This window comes from Triturus cristatus, chromosome 4_2 (assembly GCF_964204655.1).
Source record: "Triturus cristatus chromosome 4_2, aTriCri1.1, whole genome shotgun sequence".
NCBI lineage: Eukaryota > Metazoa > Chordata > Amphibia > Caudata > Salamandridae > Triturus > Triturus cristatus.
In genome coordinates, this window is record NC_140586.1 from 731,360,630 (window position 1) to 731,381,569 (window position 20,940).

Below are 20,940 nucleotides of genomic sequence, written 5' to 3' on the forward strand. Positions count from 1 at the left end.
CCCCGGGGAGGTGGTGGGTCCCTGGGGCTGTGTGGGGGGGGGCTGGAGCCCCCCACACTTTTTTTGTAAATATAGCCCTGGGGAGGTGGGGGTCCCTTGGGCTGCGGTGGGCTGCGCAGGCCCCCCGCATCTCTTTTTATTGTTGCCTCCGGGACCTGGCCCACCCGGGGGCCTAAAGAAAACGAATGACGAAAATAAATTAATGAAATGAATAATGTAGGCTGGCTAAGTTTGCCTTACCTTTATATAACAAACCAAAATGTTCATAACTGGTCAGAGACCTAGGACTGGTTGCCTGCTATTGAAACGAACCTGATCAACTCTGAACTCTTATTTCTCCTTTAAGACATTACTAGGATGTAGCAGTGGGTTCCACATGCCATATATTTTGTCATTCTATCCACCTTCCATTCTTGATATGCTTTCTTCTTTACTACTTAGAAGTGACTGATTAGTGTCATTTAGCACATTTAGTAGTAACTAAAGTGTTGAGTCTTCCTTCTGTGCAATGTAGTACAATTTCTTCCATCATAGGCTCACGGTTAGAATATTATTCAACTAATCTAAAAACAAGAACTCATTAAAATGTAGTCATTTTGCAAAATACAGTGTGGGACATTTAAATATAAAAACATTTTTCTTCTTCTAGGGTGCAGTTGTAGGCATTCTTCTACCACACCCAAAAATTGAAGGCCTTCTGTAACCTCTCCTGGTGCTGTTTGTGATTCAGCATATTGAGGGGTTAAACATATCGAAGTTCATTATCACATTTAGATACCCACCAGGTGAGAGCTCTCCTTCTGGAAAGGCAGACAATTGCTGACCGGTATCAGCCAGAAATCTCTGCCCATTGTTTTGAGCCAAGAATAATACTTGTAACATGATCGGTCTCCATAATCTCATTTTGAAATATGAATCTGTCTTTTTACTGGACATGTTATCCTTTACTATAGAAGGGCAGCCCACAGCAAAAATAACCACAACAACCACCCTAATTAATTACTACAAAGTAGTTATGTAGTGTTTAAAACAAGGCTAGCAAATTTTGATTTATTTTTTGTTTGTTTAATAAAAACAACAGTGTGAAATTTATGTTTGTTGTTTGTCACCTGAGGTTAGATTTATCTACCATTTTTACATAGTGAGAACCTGAAGATCTGATATCTTAATGTTCAAAAGTATGAATCTTACGAGGGTATCCTTTGTTTTTCACATTCCTGTACATTTCCATACATTCCACTTTTATGCATCTTCTATTTTACTGTTAGTTAGAGCAAGCTAATTTTAAGAAATGATGTATGTAGGAAGATATCAGTTGTGTCCATTTGTCTTTTCTATTTTAAAGTGATAAGGCACAGAAACCTAAACCCCTATAATTTTCCTTCTTTCAGTTGCCATCCCCACCAACAGATGACGAGAGTGAGTTTATTTTCGTGCATCACAATGATGTTAAGATTTCACAGAAGTCTGAAGAAGTCTATGCACAGCTTTTAAAGCTATTGAAAGAACAGCATGAGGTATGGTGGTACTTAATCACTCATCACATTGCAACAGTGAATTGAGAGCACAGTGATCTGGGTTGTGGGAAAAGATGGGCACAAACACAGTAGCTGAACATTAGTACCTGAAGTGAGCAAATTTTCAAAGGACTGTAGTTAGTAATGCTTCAAGATTAGAGGATTTAAATGTATTTAGCAACATTAAAAGGCCCAAATTGTTCTCTTCTCCTACATTAATATATGAACCACTGCAATATGTACTTCTTTTAGTATAGTTTCTTTTTATTGCCATTTGTTGAGAGCAGGCCCTGAATCAGGGCAACAGTAAACATCAGATCTGTGCATTACAAATATAGCACTACCAATCAAAAGGAGACCTAAAGCAGCAAAGAAAAAAGAAAAGAGCAACAATCAGCGATAGCTCATGTATGGGTACACTTCATTCCCAATTGCGTGTATCAGAGCATTCAAACTTCATTCCCTATACCTCAGTCCCAACTCCAATATCCCTCATAGTCAGTGTTACAAGTAGTAAATCAGCATTTTGTAAACATGGATACATCTAGGCTCGAGTTCCAAACCATGATGTGTGTGTTCCCTCTCGACTGCCCACCTCCCAGTCTGTCCCTGATGCGGATGGTTCCCCCCTAATGTCATCCAACCTTCGTTCCTGGTTGAGAGTGTGTTCTGTATCTTGTGATTGCGAGCCCTGCTCCCCACCTCCTGCCAACTCCCTGTGCATACCCTTCAACACTGCGGCCCAAATATCCAGGTCTTCCTGCAGCTTGTCATCCTGATGATTGAGTTTCATGTGTACCTCCTCCGCCAGTACCCACTCAGTGACATCCTTATACCATAATGTGGCAGAAGAGAATCTTGTGCTCAACCATCCTGTGGCTGCTCTCCTTTTTTGCCAACGCCAAGGTGAGCTGCAGGAACCGCCAGTGCATCTTACCACCTCTGGGTTGTTTAACAACACTGAGCAAGCACAACTGAGGTGACACCTCAGTCTTCAAGACTGTCACTGCCTGTAGCTGCATGACCACTGCTGTCCAATATACCGGACCCTAAGTCATGCCCAGGCCATATGCAGAAAGAAAGCCTCCTCCCTAGGGCAATCTGCACTCCTGCCACCATACATGCAGCTGTGCTTAATAGGTGTTAAGTATGTGTGATGCACATAGTTAAAGTTCTTTAGCTTATATCTAGTGTAGCATGAAACCCTCTTCACCAGCTCACGATTAGCTTTCCATTCTTCACCCGACAGGGGTGTCGCCAACTTCTACCCCCTCATGCTCGGTGTGCCACAGGCTCAGTCCTGACCACATTGAGAGCTTTGTATAAATGAATCCCTATATATCTTGTCGCCCCAGCCATCAACAGTAATTGTAGCGTGTCAGTCTGTTGGGGTGTGTGCAGGAAGTCCGTCCAGATCTCCTGCACCGTGCTTGACAATTTGGCTTATTGCAGGAATTGTCCACCACAAATGCGTCCCACTCTTAGATCACCAAGTGTCTCACATACCCCTCCTGCCACCAAACCATTGACATAGATTCATTAATGTGGCTAAAGGGCAACAACATTCAGAGGACAAGGTCCCTAGTAAAGGGTGGCCTCTTCAACACCCTGGTTACCATTAGTTCACACAGTTCCGCCACTTGTCGGATCAGGTAGGGAACATCCCGCGGTTGCAATACGTACGATTGCTAAGTTTGCATATCATTATACTAACATTGATATACATTCTCCAAACTATAGATTGTATACAGAAGAGAATGAGACACCTCAACAATTCTTCAGTTATCACGTAATTTACTGTAAATATGGATACAATCCATCCCTCAGTTAAGACCTTACAACTCTCATGCTGTCGACCAAAACCGTTTTGTGAAAGATCCTGCTTATGGGCGAGTTAAATTTTTTGTTGTAAACGCGAGTCAGAAAGAGGCCTCCGAAATAATGGAATCCCTAGACTCATTAAGCATTTCTCAACAAATTTCCTCTCCTTCCCATCCAGCAGGACACATTCTGTATCTGGATTTCACCCATGACAAGCCAATCTCAGTGTTACCCCACTCCTTAACTAATCAGATAAATCAGTTTTAACACTTAATCTGTATATAACTATGCAAGAGAGAAAACCTTAGGTGGGGCGATCCCAGTTCTTCATAGCCACAGAAGAAAAGTACTTCCAAGCAGGTTCAAGTAAGCCTTCATCTCCCTCAATGAATCATCTACTTATCTGACAGTGAACTAGAGGTTCTCCTTGTGTCACTACCTCAAAAACTCTCCAAAACTGTGGATGCAGTGACACCTCTGCAATTCCGGGAATCAAGATCAAAGGAGAAAACAACCAACAGGGGCTTCAACTCAAAAGTGCCCAATTTAAAAAGGCAGAGTATTAAATTTGAAGTGCAGTGCCTGAATGTATAAAGCCTTTGTGAAAGAGTTTCCCAGAACAATCCTGAAAGCAAAGGAAGACAGTTCTGCCAGGCAACAAATCAAATGAAACAATTATTTAGGATTCTCAGAGATGTTGCAGAGCAAGCAGTGGTAAAGAATGCCACTATTGTCTCCAAACAGCACTACGAAAATATGATGTATTTCTTTGACGACAAATTCTGAAGGTCTGGCAAAGATATGTGAGATTGAGGTCTTCAACTTACACTTAGGTCAGTTTTCCCAAATCTTAACTTCATTCAGGTATTTCACAGTTTTAAACACAGAACAAGTAATTAGGGCAGGTGGCAAATTGAAAGCCTTGAATATCCCTCAGCAGCCATGCATGGCCAGCACAATAAAAGAGCATTTTTCTATTCTTGGCACATGCAATTATCACTTTTGTTACTGAAGAAACCACAGTCTAACCAACTGGGACGAGTGTATTACAGTACATCATCATCCATCTCCTTGAATTGACTGACCAGGAGTTAATGTTAACATTATGGGACTACTAGAATGGGTTTACGCATACATGCCAAAGAAACAGATTCTGAAACTCAAGTCTTCAAACGCGTAACCACACCATGTTTCGATCTTAACAAATCATCTCCTATTTCATCGGCCCTTATGAAATTGAATTAACTCTCTTCGGTAATAAAAATAATGTTAAAAATCCTCGGCATGAGAGGAGGATCTGTCACTGGCAGAGGTCCAAGCAGCAGTGGCGAAGCTCAGCGCCTGGTACCAACGGGCTACCCGCATAATTCTTTTGATGCTACACCAATATCCTGAGCCCCTATCTTCTCTGGCTTTTTACAGATGCCCACGGGGAGGGTGTTCTTCCACTGGACCTGCGTATGGCCGCTATCGTGGTAAAACACAAGGCAGGAAAGCCCCATGACCAATGTGGTTCTTATAGACTCATTTCATTGCGGAACTCAGAAATCAAAATCCTGGCCACCATTTTGGTGACGCGTCTGCTGGGGGTGATCATAGATCTGATACATGAGGACCAGTCTGGATTCATGGAGGCTGATCGACCCGTCTAAATCTCAGGCACACGCATAAGTGGCTCATGAAAGTGAGACACAGAGAAAGCCCACAGGTATTGCTATCATTGGATGTTGAAAAGGCGTGTGACACAGTGGATTAGTCATTCCTAGATGCTACTCTGTCCAGGTTCGGATTTGGGCCGAAATTCCGCAGCTGGGTGACTCTTCTATATAACCAACCAATGACCACGGTGCGCGTCAACGGCCACCACTCGGCGTACTTCCCTATTGAGAGGGGGACGTGGCAGAGCTGCCCCCTTTTGCTTCTTCTCTTCGTGCTCACCCTTGAGTCTTTGGCCTGTACTATTAGAGAGCACCTTTCCATCCGAGGCTTTAGTACCACACTCACAGATTCGGGAGAGGAGAAAATGTCTCTCTATGCCGATGATATTTGATGCACATCACCAAATCTGAAAGGTCTATACCTGCCCTCTTCAACGCGATCACTGACTACGGCAGCCAATCGGGCTACAAAGTAAACTGGAATAAGTCCACGCTTTACTGCCCTACCAATGCACATGTGGACTGCCCCCTACCCGGGGAGCTGCGAGTGGTGCAGAGGGGCTTCAAATACCTTGGCATCGTTGTTACTCCACATTCAGAGATATGTAGGAAATAAAACCTTGGTACGGTCTTGAATAACTTCAAGTTAGACGTGGAGGGATCTCCCCCTCACCCTGCTCGGTCGGGCAGCAATATTCAAAATGATCACCCAGCCCCAACTCCTGTATGCCCTGCAAAACGCGTATCACCCCCTACCCAAAGCTATCTTTGCGGAAATAGCAAGCAAAATACGAATACTACTGTGGCAAGTGGGGACACCCGAGAATATCGCTTAGGACGCTGCAACGCAATCCATACAATGGGGGGAGAGCGCTTACCGATATAGAGGCTTACTGTTTGGCGTCCCATTTGATACCCGTAAACAAGTGGATACATAAGCATAGAGAACATCCCACATATCGCCTTGAAAGGGAGGAAATGTTGCCACACACACACCTACATTATCTCTATGGGGGAAGGGTGGTTCCCGCTTATTGCCAGCGACCCAGGTGACCCTGACAGCATGGGAGAGGGCGACTAAGACCATGGGATGGATGGGAAAGATCACGAAAAGTACACCACTCTGAGAGGGAGCCCGGTTTTGGGAGCAACACAGGCTTAGGGGGTTTGGGGCCTGGGATATCCTGGGGATCTCCACAGTGGGGGACATCCTCGAAAAAGGGAAACTCAAAACATGGGCAAAACTCAAACAGGACTATGACGTGCACAATTCCCAATTCTTTAAATATGCGCAACTGCGCCATGCCTGTCCGGCAGCGAATCTCCCCTGTGAACAACTCCCAGAATATGCACCCCTGGAAGGCAGGCTCTTGCAAGAAGAGTTGACACACACACAAAGCGATCTCCTTCATATACAAGACCATTAATAATAACCTCCCTGACGGTGGGACTCCGGACACGGTGGGAGAGGGAGGTGTAGGGCCCATGGAAGACCTAGACTGGGAGGCGACATTAATGCACCCCAGAGAAGTCGCCATAAAAGCGAGACTTTGGTTCATTCAGCTCAAGATATTGCACTGAATCTATTATGACAGGGACTGGTTGCATAAGATGGGTAGGGCGGAATCCCCATTCTGCTTGGCTTGCATAACGGCCAAAGGCGACTTTTTCCACACAGTATGGTCATGTCCCGAGATAGTTATATTGGACGCAGGTATTCGAATTGTTGGGAGCGGTCCTGGCGGTGACAGTGCCGATGGACCCCAAATTTGCGATACTTGGGATACCAAGTGAGGTAGACGTCACCAGAACACAGCTAATTCTCGCCTCCTTGGGACTGGAGGTCGCTAAAAGGGATATAGTCAGGAAGTGGGGGGTTGCCAACAAGCGGACTATAGAGGAATGGATGAGGGGGATGGATATATATATGACGGCTGAGCAAACCACATACCGTAGTAGAGGGTGCCCGAAATATTTTTACAAAGTTTTGGGCCTTGGAGAAGATACTTTGGACTTGATATAGGCAACAACATACAACAACCCAATACACAGACCACACAAGAGACTCTGGCATAACGCCCGAGTACACACCGCCCCGGCGACCTCCACTCATTCATTGCCACTCCCGGGCTCAAAATCACTATCCAGGATCAGAACGATAAAACACTGGTGGCGAATCTTAATTTACATAAATCAAGGGGGAGGAGGGGATATGGCCTCGATGTTGAAGACACTGTTTGTACTGGTTTGCGATGGATTCCTGCATCTGTATTATGTGTTAACTGTACTGCGCTAATTGTTCAGTTGAAAAAAATAATAAATAAAAAACAAAACAAATCCTCCGCACGATCTTAAAACCATGGGTGGGAGTCAATTTAATTTATCTCCAATCGCAGTTCTTGAACTACCTACTGAGGTCCAGTTAATGCAAGTCAGCTTTCGCAGGCCAGATTCAATCTCTTCCTACATCGGGAAGTCCAAAGGACCCCTGCAGAGGGGCACAGGGCCCACAGCACAAAGCTCGAGCTTAACTGAAAATCTTATCTGAAATCCCTGTATTCATGATCCAACCTGATCTGCAATTTCAGTCATTGTTTCATCCAAGAGAAGAGTGGAATATTGACCCTAGAACGCAGCCTGAAATGCTCATCATTTCAACAAAGTGACAACCTGCCACAAGCTAACACTTTGGAAAACATTTAAATAAGTTAAATAAACATATAATGCAGGCTTTGTATACCATGATATTTTAACCAAGCTTAATATAAATTGCGTCTATCCTTGGAAAAAACAAATTGATACGTTATTGGGACCAATGAAATTGAGGATTAGCAAACTTCGGTGAATGAACAGATCACGTTTTCAGGCAGTTACAGATATTTTGAAAACTAAGAACTTTCCATTGAGAATTCCTCAGCATCTGTCTTTAAGCTTCCTAGTGAATTTTTTTGGGGACAATTCCTCCCACTTAGGCACAGCTTAATCACATTAGTGACACAAGGTTTAATCCTCAATCCATATTCAAGTTCCCTCTTCCTCCCTAAAAAGACAAGAGGCTTGTGTGAACAAAATGGTAAAGTGGTCTCTCCCATTTGCTTTTCATTTAAAATAAAAATGCATCAATGTTCAGAGTAATATTTGTTTCCATCCATAATATGCAGTTCCAGTATCCCAATATACAATATTTCCATTGAATAGCTGTTAAAGGCATACACTGTGCCAAGGGGTGGAAGGGTGGGAGAGAGAACGAGGTTCAATCAGAGGTGACTGCATGCAGAGTTGATGTTGGTTTCACTTCAGAAAAGCTGGTGAGCTTGGGTGGGATCAACTACAGGGCACCCCCCGGCCCAAGGAGTGATATTCCGTCAAGAGATGATGTGGCAATGAGCATATTTTCACCTTTGAATGGCCGGTACATAGCCTCACCTGCTGCTGCTTCCTTAGACTCCAAGTGCTCAGTTAGAGCTGACAGTTGCGTAGCATCCACTAAGCTAACTCACTGTTGAGTTATAGTCTTCTAATACCTGTAGTTGTGAGGCACACACACCTGCAAGGATGATGGCTCCAAAGGGTAGTACATATGAGGCAGAGCACAGCACAGGGCAGGGATTTCTCTTTTCAGTACCGTTGGAGTGGTGGCTGAGCAGGCAGCACTCTTTTCATTAGTGAGGACTCTGATGAGCCCAATTTGAGATCATCTCAGGCAGAATTGCACCTTCAAAGTGACACATTTTAAATGGAGGATCACCAGTCAGAGCATGTTTGTACGGATGAAGAGTTCAAAAGAGGAGAGATTGAGAGAAGTTAGTGTTTCATTGCCACCCCATAGAGGAGCCGCACAAGTGCACTTCCAAAATGGTGGGCATGACTTATAGTGATTTATGCTTAAACTCGACCCAAGTCACAGCATAAGATTACTAGTAAGAACAAGCATCGGCATAGCCAATAGGTCTCGCCTTTGGAACCTTAGAAGTATTTAGTTATGCAGTACAATATCCTTGGTGCAACAACATCAACTGTTGCATGGCTAAATGCTTATAAGGTCCCAAAGGCGAGACCTAATGGCTATGCCAATGCTTGTTCCAGATGTCATCCAGTGCCCTAGCCGTGGAGTCCCGGATGTGGTCACTAAGCGACCTCCTCAGAGGTGTCTACAGGGGTTGCTCCATGTCTCAGGTAAGACCCACAAGAGGGTGAAACCCATGCCCTTCAGCCGCATCATTCGCTGCCCGCAGCCTTCATGCGCGGTGCCTCCGCCGTCCTTTGCAGGGGCACGGCATTGCAGTGCTGACTGAGGACAGAGCGCAGCTCCGACTGCAGGCAATCCCCTGGCAAGCTGCCAAGCCCAGCATCACGGCTACATCTGGAAAGGCTTAAGGCGAGCTAACGGTACACCTGCGTAGATTTGTAGCTTCGCTGCGCCTATCTCTGCGATTCTAGTTTCCTCTTTAATAAAATGCATTTATTTGGTATGGGCTTATCAGCCTGCTCGTTTTTCAGCATGACACGCCTGTCCTTAACTGACATTGCAGCTCATTCCTCATGAAAAAGAGCCCGAGGAAATGAGTTGGAGAAACATGAATTATGAATCTGTTCACTAACATTTAAATCAATGAACACTACCCGAAATATCTTTTTAATCTTTTCAACATTTATGTACATAAATTAAGGTCTTTTGTGATATTTCAGGGGCCTGTACAGTCGGACAGAATAGGAAAAAATATCATAATTGTTAATCATTGCAACCTTTGCCATGCCAGACTTTTAGGCCACGGAAGTATTTTTAGAATGAACGTCAAATGAATATTGCTCAGAAGAGTCGTTCGTGCTGATCTTCAGTGTTTTCAGCTGCAATCTGAAACCCGCATGGGGACTACACTTTACAGGGTCATTTGTCATGGTAGTTTCCTGCCCTTGCACCTCTCCTGCATGGGAGCCCTGACCCGTTTCCTATATTGTTTTCCAGAGAAGCAGCGCTCAGCCACTCTCATACGTTGCAAAAGAAGAATTTATCAACGCTGAATCAGCAAAACCAACGTTTACCAGAACTGCAGAGGGCATTATGTGCTCATATCAGCTGGACCGATGTTCCTATCTGAAAAGTCTACTCCGCATTGGGTCAGACCCCAAAGAGTGATTGTTTGCCAGTAGAACATTCCGCTTAAACTACCATGAAGGAGACACTCAGGATCCTTTAACTAAAACATCCACACATCCATTTCCAACTCAACCGAAAATGTAGCAGAAAAATATGTTTACACATTACTACTGAAATATCCAGACTTCAGCTTCACATGGGACAGAGTCCTGTAGTGCATAAGACCAGGCCATGGTACTACAATTCTATTCAAATCAGTCTCCAAGGACCTTAAGAAAGATGCCAAGTCTAGAGGTGTAACAGCATGACCCTACTACAACACTCATTTGCATTTACTGTGGACAACCATTAATTCTTCATACTACAGAATCGTAACTGACCTAGCCATGGAATGAATGAAGCGCTTTCTCATCAGCAGGTGTCACTACATATCTCTCCTCGCTTTCACTCACAACACCTCCTGTGTAGTTACTCAAGCAACCTCCCTCAATGCGTACATGCCCTGTTTAGACATTCTCATCAGGTCCTTTAACACCACTTTCTAAATTTATGCATATAACCCACAAATTCTCCTAGAAATACATAACACACAAGGGCTCACATCAATACCCATGGATGAACTACAACTAATTGGAAATAAACCTGAAAAGACAGATATATAGGGGGTGTGGCCTGCCAAGATTGCCAAGGGGACGTAGTCCACGGAGGCTCCGACACCATCAACTACCGATGAGGGGCCAGACACCTCCGACGGGATCGACAAAAGCACACCAACGCCTCTCTAATCTACAGCCAACTATTGTCACCGGGAGCGGCACGAGTGGGATACAGGCAGATGGTGGATTGTGTCGGATGGGAGAGGCGGCAGGCAGAGACAAGATGGCACAGAGAAAAGCAATCCGACCATAAAGTTTTCTTAACACAAGAGTCGACCTTCCAGAGCGTCAACGAGATTCCCTGCGGCATCAAGAGGACGGAGAAGTAGTGCTCTGGATAAGGAGTGCGGACAGCTCAATGTGGCTGTGACCAGATGAATGCAGCAGCATAGTGAACGTATAAGCTAACAAACGTTGGTCCGTACACTGAGGATTCATCGTAACAGGATGGACTTATTTACTGAAAAACATCAGAAGTAACCGAAGTTGCTGCAGGTGCCGTGTGACAGCAGATTTACATAGACCATCTGAGGCGTTTATAGACCGCGCCGGGGTGCCGCGTGCGGGTGAAAGCCTTTATGGAGGCAGCTGCTAGACTTCACCCCGTGAGGCCCGCCGCACCGCGGGCTCTGATGGGGAGGGGGCATGGACCCTGTATCGGCACTGACGTGTGAAGCTAAAGCTAATTAGAAAAAAACAGATTGACCCTGCTCACGCCACTGCTCAAAAAAGCACGAGCACAAAAGTGAAAGCTAATTAGAAAACAGATGGCCCCTGCACGCGCAGCTGCTCGCTCCCGGAAGGTGGATGCGACCACAAGTGCTTGAAAAGTGCAGACCGATTTCTAAAGGTCATCTCCTAGACAGCGCATGCGCGCTGCGCTGGGCTCCACCTAAAAAGGAGAGGCTTGATGGACAAGGATAAAATGCCCTGTCATTAGCCTTACTTTTGGTAGTATTGCTGCTGCAATGGAAAATCCAAGGCCCTGGACTTTGGAGTGACATTTACTAGTCTCTGACGATATGGTGGCAGACAGCAAAGAGCTCCAGATTGGAGATACCTGTATATCCACACTGTAACTTCCTGGATTTCAGCTACAACATGATCTTGTGGAGCTCATTATGTGAAGTTACAAGGAATAGTGATTAGGATTCATACTGTACATAAGCTGACTTGGAGAGAAAAGAACTTAGGCCCTCAAGTACACAAAGAATTTTCTCTGCATCGTTCAGCTCTGGTATGTAGACCAGAACCCTGACATGTCAGCCCGTGAAGCGAGAGGTGAGGAGATGAATGATCTCTATGAGGGCGAGTGGGAAATAATGGCTCTTTTATAGTATTGAATAAATCAGACACCCTAGAAATAAAGATGATCTAATTTTAGACAAAGAAGAAAGCTATTGCTCTCAGATACCAAAATTGGACAAACCGGTGAGACATTGGGGCAATGTGCTGAAAAACATGCTGACTCAATTCTTTTTTTATGGATTAAATCTTTTATTAATTTTAGAAGAACAAAAAAGCATCTCAGTAACACATCAGAGCTCCTCCATCCCCAACTGGGACGGCTGCGGAAATCAAAGGTATAATCGCGGACTGCCCCAATGGTATAAGCCAGTGAAATTCAGGATGGCGGAGGAATACACAGCATGTCGCCTACATCCCGTGATTTGTCGGCCGCGTAGTGAAATATAACTAAGAGTGAGGCAGTCCATGAGGAAACAAAGACCCCACTGGGTGCAAACCATATTATGCTGTCATTATGCTGAGTGCAAAAGATGTATAGCCTTGCTATTGAAATTAGGAAACAACTTGACATACAGTTAAAAACCAAAGGATATACAAAAGTAAAGGACCCACCCCCACAGTCTCTCATTCTGACAATACCCGCCCAGGTGTAGGCATCTGCCGGGGAAGCCAGAGTGTTACAGAATGTTGCGCCTGAAATGCCCAGCTCCCTCCTAGTCTGGCGGCACCAGTCTAAGGATAAGCAGGTATGCTGGGCAGTTAGCTCCCTAAATTCCTTGGAGAGAATATTAATATAAGGGGACCAAAGTTTCGCGTACATAGAGGTGTCTGTACCAGCCGGCATAGACAGCTGCTCCATACCCAAAAGAGTCCAGAGTTCATGAAGCCACTGCCGATGGTACGGTATGCGAGCCCCAGTGCGCCAACAAGATCCTATGAGCAGCGTTGAGGGCCATCGCCATCCGTTGACCCCTTATGGACCAAAGTGGGTAAGTGAGAGCATTGGGGAGCCCCAGTAAAATGTAGGCAGGAAAGCAAGGTATTTCTGTTTGGAAAGCTTTGTCTAGGTCATCTAGTACTTGTTCCCAGAATCTCGTGAGCTTGGGACAGTTCCAAAGCAGGTAAAGCATTGACGCGGGGTTTCCGCATCTCCTCCAACATTGGCCGTCACAGAGTGGGTTCCATTTCTGCATGCGGTGATTTTATACGCTGTTTCAGTGTGGCCAGAGTTGAAGGTAGTATGGTGAGCCCTGAAGACCAGTCATCTTGTGTGTGTGTGTGTTTGTGTTTGTGTTAAACATTAGAAAGCGGTAGATTTCGGAGATGATCTTCTTATCTTCCGATTTCAGAAAAACCCATTTCTCAAAAGCGGCCATGGGCCTACCAACGGTGGGGAGAACTTTGGGGTTCAATAACCAATGGGCTAGTTGAGTGTGTGTGTAGCTGTCTCGTTCCAACAATGAATATTGGGACTTAAGCTTGTTGAAGGGAATGAAATCGGAGCAGTCAAAGAGGCAGCATACTCTCTTGCATCCACCAGCTAACCAGCGTTTTGCCACCTGTGGCGAGGCACCCGGCGGAAAGTCCAGGTTAGCGAACAGAGGGGTCAGTGGAGAGGGGAATGATGAAAGACCAGCTATGTGCGCCACCCTGTCCGAGGTCTTGAGAGTAGAGCTCGTGACTGGGGACGAGTAGAGACCCCGTGGGAGCCACACCTCCCTCCAAATGTGGGAGCCTGTAACTGTTCGGTCCATGAAGACCCAATGCTTTTCGGTCATGGGACGGTTCCATTCTACCAGAAATCTGAGCTGGGTGGCCTGGAAGTACTGCAGGACATTCGAGACAGCCAGGCCTCCTTCCTGCTTCGGGCGTTGTAAGAGCTATTTCTGTAATCTAGGTTTTGTCCCCCACCCCCCAAATGAAGCGGTCTATGGTCTGCTGAAGCTGTCTTAGCGTCCCAGGTGGAGGGGCGAACGGCAGTGCTTGGAAGACAAATAAGGTCCTCGGGAGTACATTCATTTTTAACATGGCAATGCTGCCCATCCGCGACAAAGGAGGCCGCTGCCAACGGTCTAGGTCTCTGCGGATCGCAGCTCCAAGTACGGAGTAATTAGCCTTGGCTGTCCTAGCGAGGGTCCGTTCCAGAACTATGCCCAGATATGGGAGTGCCTCCTCTACCCTTTGAAACTCCTATTGTGCTCGGAGAGCACGCTCGCTATGTGGGAGCGTGGTGAGTCAAAATCTGTTACTTTGACAGGTTCATCTTGAAACCCGAAACCGCTCCAAAAGCTTCAATTTCAGAGATAATCACCTCTAGCAAAGAAAGGGGCTGAGCGATAGAAAAAATTATGTCATCCGCATAGAGGCTGATGAGATGCTGGTCCGCCCCAAATTTAATACCAACCACACCAGGGTTAGCTTCTGAGCAAAGGGCTCCATATAGATGGCAAAGAGGAGCGGGGAAAGCGGGCAACCTTGTCTGGTACCTCCCTCTACCTGCAACCCCTCCAAGCTAATCCCGTTCACCTGTACCATTGCGGTGGGTGCACTGTAATGCTATGGATCCAACTCAGAAACCGGCTTCCTAAGCCAAAGTGCTGGAGGGTCGCAAACAAGTAAGGCCAGTGAAGCCTACCGAACTCCTTCTCCGTGTCCACTGCGAGCAGGAGAGCCTCTTCTCTGGATCGTTGGACTTTGTCGATGAGGTGACGGAGACGCCTAGTGTTGTCCCCGCATTGACGAGAGGGGATAAACCCTGCTTGGTCTGGATCGATCAGACCCGGCATCAAAGGATTGAGACTTTGTGCTAGGATGCTAGTAAAAAGCTTTGCGTCGACATTCAGCAACGATATTAGGCGGTATTAACAACAAAGCTCTGGGTCTTTCCCTGGTTTCGGGATCACTGAAATGGACGCCTGTAGCATGGTGTCAGTGAGTGAACTGGAATCAGCGAAGGAATTAAATAATTGTGTCAGAACAGGATTTAGTTCCGTACAAAAGGTCTTATAAAAGACCGTACTGAAGCCATCTGGACCCAGTGCTTTCATGGGCTTTAGTATGGGGATTGCGGCGATCACCTCCTCAATCCTAATAGGCTTATCAAGCGCTTCAGATTCCTGTGATGGTAGAGGGTGATTGAGGTCGACTGTAGATCGGGAAGCTGGTCGGGAACCATTAGGTGATCTTTCGTATATGGGGTTGAATAAAATGCCCGGAATTCCGCTGCTATACAAATGGCCTCTTGTGTTACTGCGCCTGTATGCGTACAGATGGCTTTAACTCTGTTTGTGTGCTGAGTGCTACGCAGGCAGTGGGCTAACATCCGTCTTTCCTTGTTGGTACCTAAGTGAACTTTGTGTTTAAGGCGAAGCATAGTATATTCTGCCCTATCCAGTTCAAGACGCTTAAGCTGTGTCCTGGCCCGCTCTAGTTCCCGCCAGATTCGAGGAGCGCCAGTGCGTTTGTGTATGGACTCCAGTTCTAGGACGGATTTCCCCAGTTCTGTTCTTTTGTCCCTCCTAAGCTTGTTTTTGTGTGCTGAATGGGCAATGAGGGCACCCCTAGTGACCAATTTGAGGGCCTCCCAAACTGAAGAGTGGGACCTCCCCAGTATCATTTACTGACAGGTAATTGTATATCACCAGCCTAATGGAGGACACTATGTCTGGTGAAAGCAGCAAGGATTCTCGTTGGCGCCAAGCGTGTCGCTGGGAGCAATGCATGGGGACAGAGAAGGTGAGAGTGATAGTGGCATGATCTGAAAGGGAGCGGTGTTCGATGGAAGAGTCGGTGACGAGCTTCCATGTTGCAGGGGAAGCTAGGAAGTGATCTAACCGTGCGTACGTTTTATGGGCTGCGGAGTAGAATGTCTAGTTCCTAACCCCAGGATGGTGCATGCGCCACACATCGAGCAGCCCGCATTCGGTCAACCAAGCCGGCCCCTTGGGTGAAAAGGCCCCTGTCTGTTCTGTCCGCTGTGCAGGGCGGTCAAAACCCCCATCCATGACTAGATTAAGATCACCACCTATAAAAAAAGCTTGGTCAGGAGACTGGAGTATCCCTGTAACTGCTTCAGTTAAAAAGACTTCTCGATGTTCATTGGGGGCGTAGAGTGACGCAACCGTAAAATGAAAGGTCCCTACTTGAACCCGTAAAGCCAATGCTCAACCCTTCAATTCAAAACAGAGTCCAGGGCCACCCCTTGAAAGCGGTGAGACAGAAGAACCGCAACTCCACCCTTCTTCCCCTTGATAGACGACCAGTACTGTCGTGGGAATTTCCTGGGATGCATTCTGTGGGTGTCTTGTGCTAGGAGATGCGTTTCCTGGAGCAAGCAAATGTCCCCTTGCAAGTGTTCTAGTAAGGAAAGGATCGCTGCTCGTTTAGTGGGGTTATTAAGGCCCTTTACGTTTATGCTAAGTATTTTAACCCTCATGCGATAGACGAGCTGGTGAGCAAAGCTGAGGCGACGAGGGCAGAACAGAGGCGAGACAGGCGAGCCCGAGTGGCCCCCAGGTAGAGGCGAGAACACACAGGCGCACAAGCAAACTTGTTCCAGAATTGTGTTGGTCAGAAGGAGAGCCCCAAAACAGTACCCCAACCCCAAACAATAACAGAAAAAAGAAGAACAGACCAATCGGTCATAGTGTCTTTCAAAAAGAAAGTCTGAGTCCAGTGGAACAGCCTCGGCGATTACGGTTTTCTCCAGTCAAGTAGGAGCCGGTAGTTGGTACCCCCATACATTAGAGTACCTCAAGCGGGGGGCTCCAAGACTTGTGACTCTCCACTGGAGAGGGAGCGGAGCACCTCCGATCGCTCCTTTGCCATAGCCACAGGGTCGGGTCGGAAGGGCGTAGATCTCGGTCCACGCCCGGACCCCCGGTTGTCACCTCCATGAGTATTCTCCTCCAACTGAGGTTGTTGAGGTGGCCAGTCGGAGGGGGGGGGGGGGGGGGGGGTGTGATCTCAAGGATTTTATATGCCTCCGTCAGGGAACAAAGCTGTCTTTCCATTGAGTTGAAAGATGAGGCGAAACGGGTGGCCCCACGCATAGGATATTCTATGGGAGCGGATGTGGCTTGTGACTGGCCGAAAGTCCATCCTCTTCAGCAGAGTGGATGTCTGCCGGTGGTCTAGGCAGCGCTCTGGGAGGGTCAACCCTATGGCATCTGTCGATCTTGATGGTCTTGGGGGAGCTCCCCCGAGGATGTTGCCGAACAGCTCCTGTACATATCCCTCTAAGTCCGTTCCTTCATCCCCTGTAGGTGCGCCTCTCATGCGTACGTTATTTCTCAGGGATCTATTTTCCAGATCTTCAGCATGGGACTGGAGGTCAAGCTGTTGGTCCCGCAGGCGGATGATTTCTTGTTGGAGGGCGTCGATCTCCATATCGCTGGTAAGGAAACCCTCCCCCAACGTTGCCACACTCTCCCCCACCTCATCAATATCTCGCTGTGCCTCCCGAAGCTCAGATGTGAGGTCTTTTTTAACAGTTTGAAGGTCTTTGCGCAGTGAAACGAAAAGGGCTTCCATGAGTAACACCACTAACTCCTTCCATTCCACTCGACAATTTGGAGACCTCCACCGCTGCTTTAGCTTGCTGGCTATCTGCGGGCCCCTTGAGAACCATGTCTTTGACAGACAGTTTTTGTTTAGTCTTGCCGGTTGCCTTAGCTAGCGGGGGGGCTCGCAGAGGTATATAGCTGCCGTGAGGAGTAGCCAGGGGTGGGATGGAAAGTGATCAGCGCGCTCTTGTGCTCAAGATTACAGGCGTAAAAGGAAGGACAGGACAGGGCAGACCTCAGTCCCTCCGCAGGCTAAATGACCCCTGATGCGCCAGTGCTGCCACTAAGGGGTTAGTCGGAAGGTACACCGGGCCAGTACCAGGGAGCTCCAGTCACTGTATAGCAGGAAGGAGTCGCAGGGGAAGCCCCACAATAGGCGCTGCATGCCCCTCTGTAGAGACATGATGCTGCCTGCCCACTTCCAAGATCCGCGGCCTCCAATGCCGCAAACTAGTGGGCGTCTCAGTGGGTCGGGAACTTCGATGTAGCCGCTGCAGGGATTGCAGTGCTTCCGGAAAGCCTCAAGGGGGCGCGCACTTACTTCTGGGCCAGCGCTCCTGGAACCCCCGCAAGCTCTCCGGACACCTCTGCAAATGGTGCTGCCGATGTCGTGTCCAGTCCGGGCCAGGGCTAGAAGGGCACCGTCACGGCGCTCCCTCCGTCCCTGCCCACTACCTATGATCTGGGTCCACGGGCGATAGTCAGGGATCGAAGCATGCCGGAGATACCTCAGGAGGTGCCTTCTCGTTGGCGGCGATGTAGGCTGCCAGGGTTGCTGCGTACAACTCCGGGCCCGAACAGGTGGCCTCCACAGCCGTCTCGCACTTTCTGCCTCAGAAATTGGCCAGAGCACGCCAACCGATTCACCGGGTTGTGCCAACTGCCTGCCGATGCTGGTACTTCCACCCCATGCACGATGTAGGACTGGGGGAGGCTATTTTAGGTGCTAAAGTACCAGGCAGAGACGGAGCTCGCGGCAGGCATGTCTGCTCACGCCGCCATCTTGGACACACCCCTCAATTCTTTTTTTAATTAAAAGTATTTTTATTGAAACCCAAACAACAGGCTTCATAAATCATACCCCAATGGTATGAGGCGGTAAGAACACATAAATATTTTGCCTTAATGCCTCACAACTGGTTTCATTACAGAGCCCAGACCTATAGACTTGGCGATTTTATGCCCATTTAAATCAATTTGCACAGTACCACTTATCTTCTTTTACTGTGTGACTGCCCACTCACTGATCCCATAATCCCTATCCCCTTTAGTCCCGCAAATCGCCACCTGTTTCGCCCTCTGACACCAGACTAGGTCCGCCTTCCAATTCTCAACCGCCGGTATGGAATGTTTCGCTTTGCCACCCCTGCTGCCAGTCATAGCCAGATTTCGTTTGACCTGGGCCAGTCTTGCTCCCCTTTTATTCCCAGGAGTAACCATTTGGAGCCAACAGGGATTTCTACCTCCGTCACCATCGCCATTATTGATGTGATCTGGGCCCAATAATCATGAACCTGCTGGCAATCCCAAAGGGTGTGGAAGAAGGACCCCTCACTCCCACAGCCCCTTCTTCATAGAGGGAAGTTTGCCCTGCTTATTTTGTGCAGGAGCCTTTGCGTGTAATATGATCTATGGAGTACCTGAAATTGGATCAATCTGAATCTCACTCTAATGGATATCTCACGAGGCCCTTTAGGGCCTCGGTCCAGTCTTCATTGTCCAGTGTCTCTACTAGATCATCCTCCTATGCTGTACTCAGGGAGCCCAGTAAGTCAGGGGAATCTTTTTTAAATTTTATTTTCAAATTTTTCCCATTTATCAGCGATACAGAATTGTTTAGTCACTGTCAAACATAATAGCATAAAGTAGAAAACACAATGGTATATTCAAGTATTGTATGTACTGTACATCTGTAGGCATTAAAGTGTCTGAATCTGTACATCATTCAAATTCCAGCTCCTGCTGCCTTTCCTGCCCTTCCGTCAAATTACATCCGGTACAATTTCCCCTCTTTGTCCTTATTTATCTCCGGTATACAAAGCCAAGTATTTGAAAGATAGATTGCCCCAGTGCGGGACCCAAGAGGTATTCAACATCATATTTAATTAACAGGATCGGTCACCTCACACCCTCTGGGACTAATCCCTGCTCCAGTTGGGAGTTTGAGTTCTGCTGCATTGTTTCCACATATGCCCGATACGGGCCCCATATGTCTTTAGGACGGGACGAACTGGGCATAATACTGGCATAAATTTCGCTATTAACGTTACAGTATGCCAGGCTGTGAAGCCAGCCCTTCAGAGTGGGAATAGCCCTGCGGCCCCACAGTAAAGCCACCTCTGTCTTGGCCAGCAGCAGACCAAGGGACGCGAATCGTCTGACTTTTTTAGGGAAATTAACTGTGTATCCTAGCAGCGCCACTTACGGTGTGGAGATAAGGGTCAGGTTAATCATGCCTCCTAATGCACTATGAACTTGCTCCCAGTAGGTCTTCAGTTTGGAACAGGTCCATGTGAGATGTGCAAAATCTGCCTGTGGGGCGGCACATTCCTGGCAATTGTGTGGTATTGACGGAGCCAGTCTGTGCACTTGGGCGGGAGTAAAGTAAATTTGGCATAGGAATTTAAAGTGGAAAAATTTGTGCCTACTATGAAGAGAAACTTGCTTCGTGACCGCGCAGCACTTCGCCCACTGTTCGTCTGTAATGGTGCGGCCAAGTCGTTTTCCCATGCATTACGAACCTTGTCATCGTGTACCCATCTCATGCTATCGCACGCTTTGTAAAGTTTAGGTATGAGATGGGCACCAGTCTCGCTCTCAATGAGCAATGTTCGTGTCATGAAAGGGTCAGGTTCTATGGGGTAAGTAGGCAGTGCGGCGCGCAGAGCAGAACGGACTCGTCCCAATACGAAGTTGCCCATGAAGAAGATGTCCTGGAAACGGGCGTCCTCTGACACCGAGAAGATGTGCCCCTTCGAGTATAAATCTCCCATTTTGGCAATATCGAATTTGGCCAAAGTGCAATGCACTAGTTTTTCTCAAGTTATTGGCAGCCAAGGGGGGTTGGGAGGGGTAGGGCAGATGAATATAATGCAGTGGCACCGGCGAACCGTCGTAGCTTATCCCATGCCCAACTAGTGGTGGAAACCGTCTGTATGTCGTTCGAGTCCCTGGGGACGCCCTTCTGTAACACAGTGGCCAAGTCAAGGGAATTATTGATTAGTTTCTCATAAATGAGTGATACCCCCTTCTCCGTCAATGCCTCAGTCAGATCTCGGTCCTCTAATGGTGAGGTGTCGGGCAGTTGCTCACCTTCTCTGAGAAAGTGCCCTCTTTCTGCATGGTATGCCCCCGCGTTTTGCTGAATTGCTGATATTC

General features: G+C 47.3%; 1 protein-coding gene across 1 annotated transcript in view; it reads left to right on the forward strand.

The window, feature by feature from the left end:
* The window catches only part of CC2D1B (coiled-coil and C2 domain containing 1B), a 654,195-nt gene that overhangs the window by 374,665 nt on the left and 258,590 nt on the right, over window positions 1-20,940 (forward strand). The window contains exon 16 of the mRNA XM_085602619.1: window positions 1,392-1,517. Coding sequence (XP_085458745.1) covers window positions 1,392-1,517 — 126 coding nt within the window. The remainder of the gene's footprint in view (window positions 1-1,391; window positions 1,518-20,940) is intronic.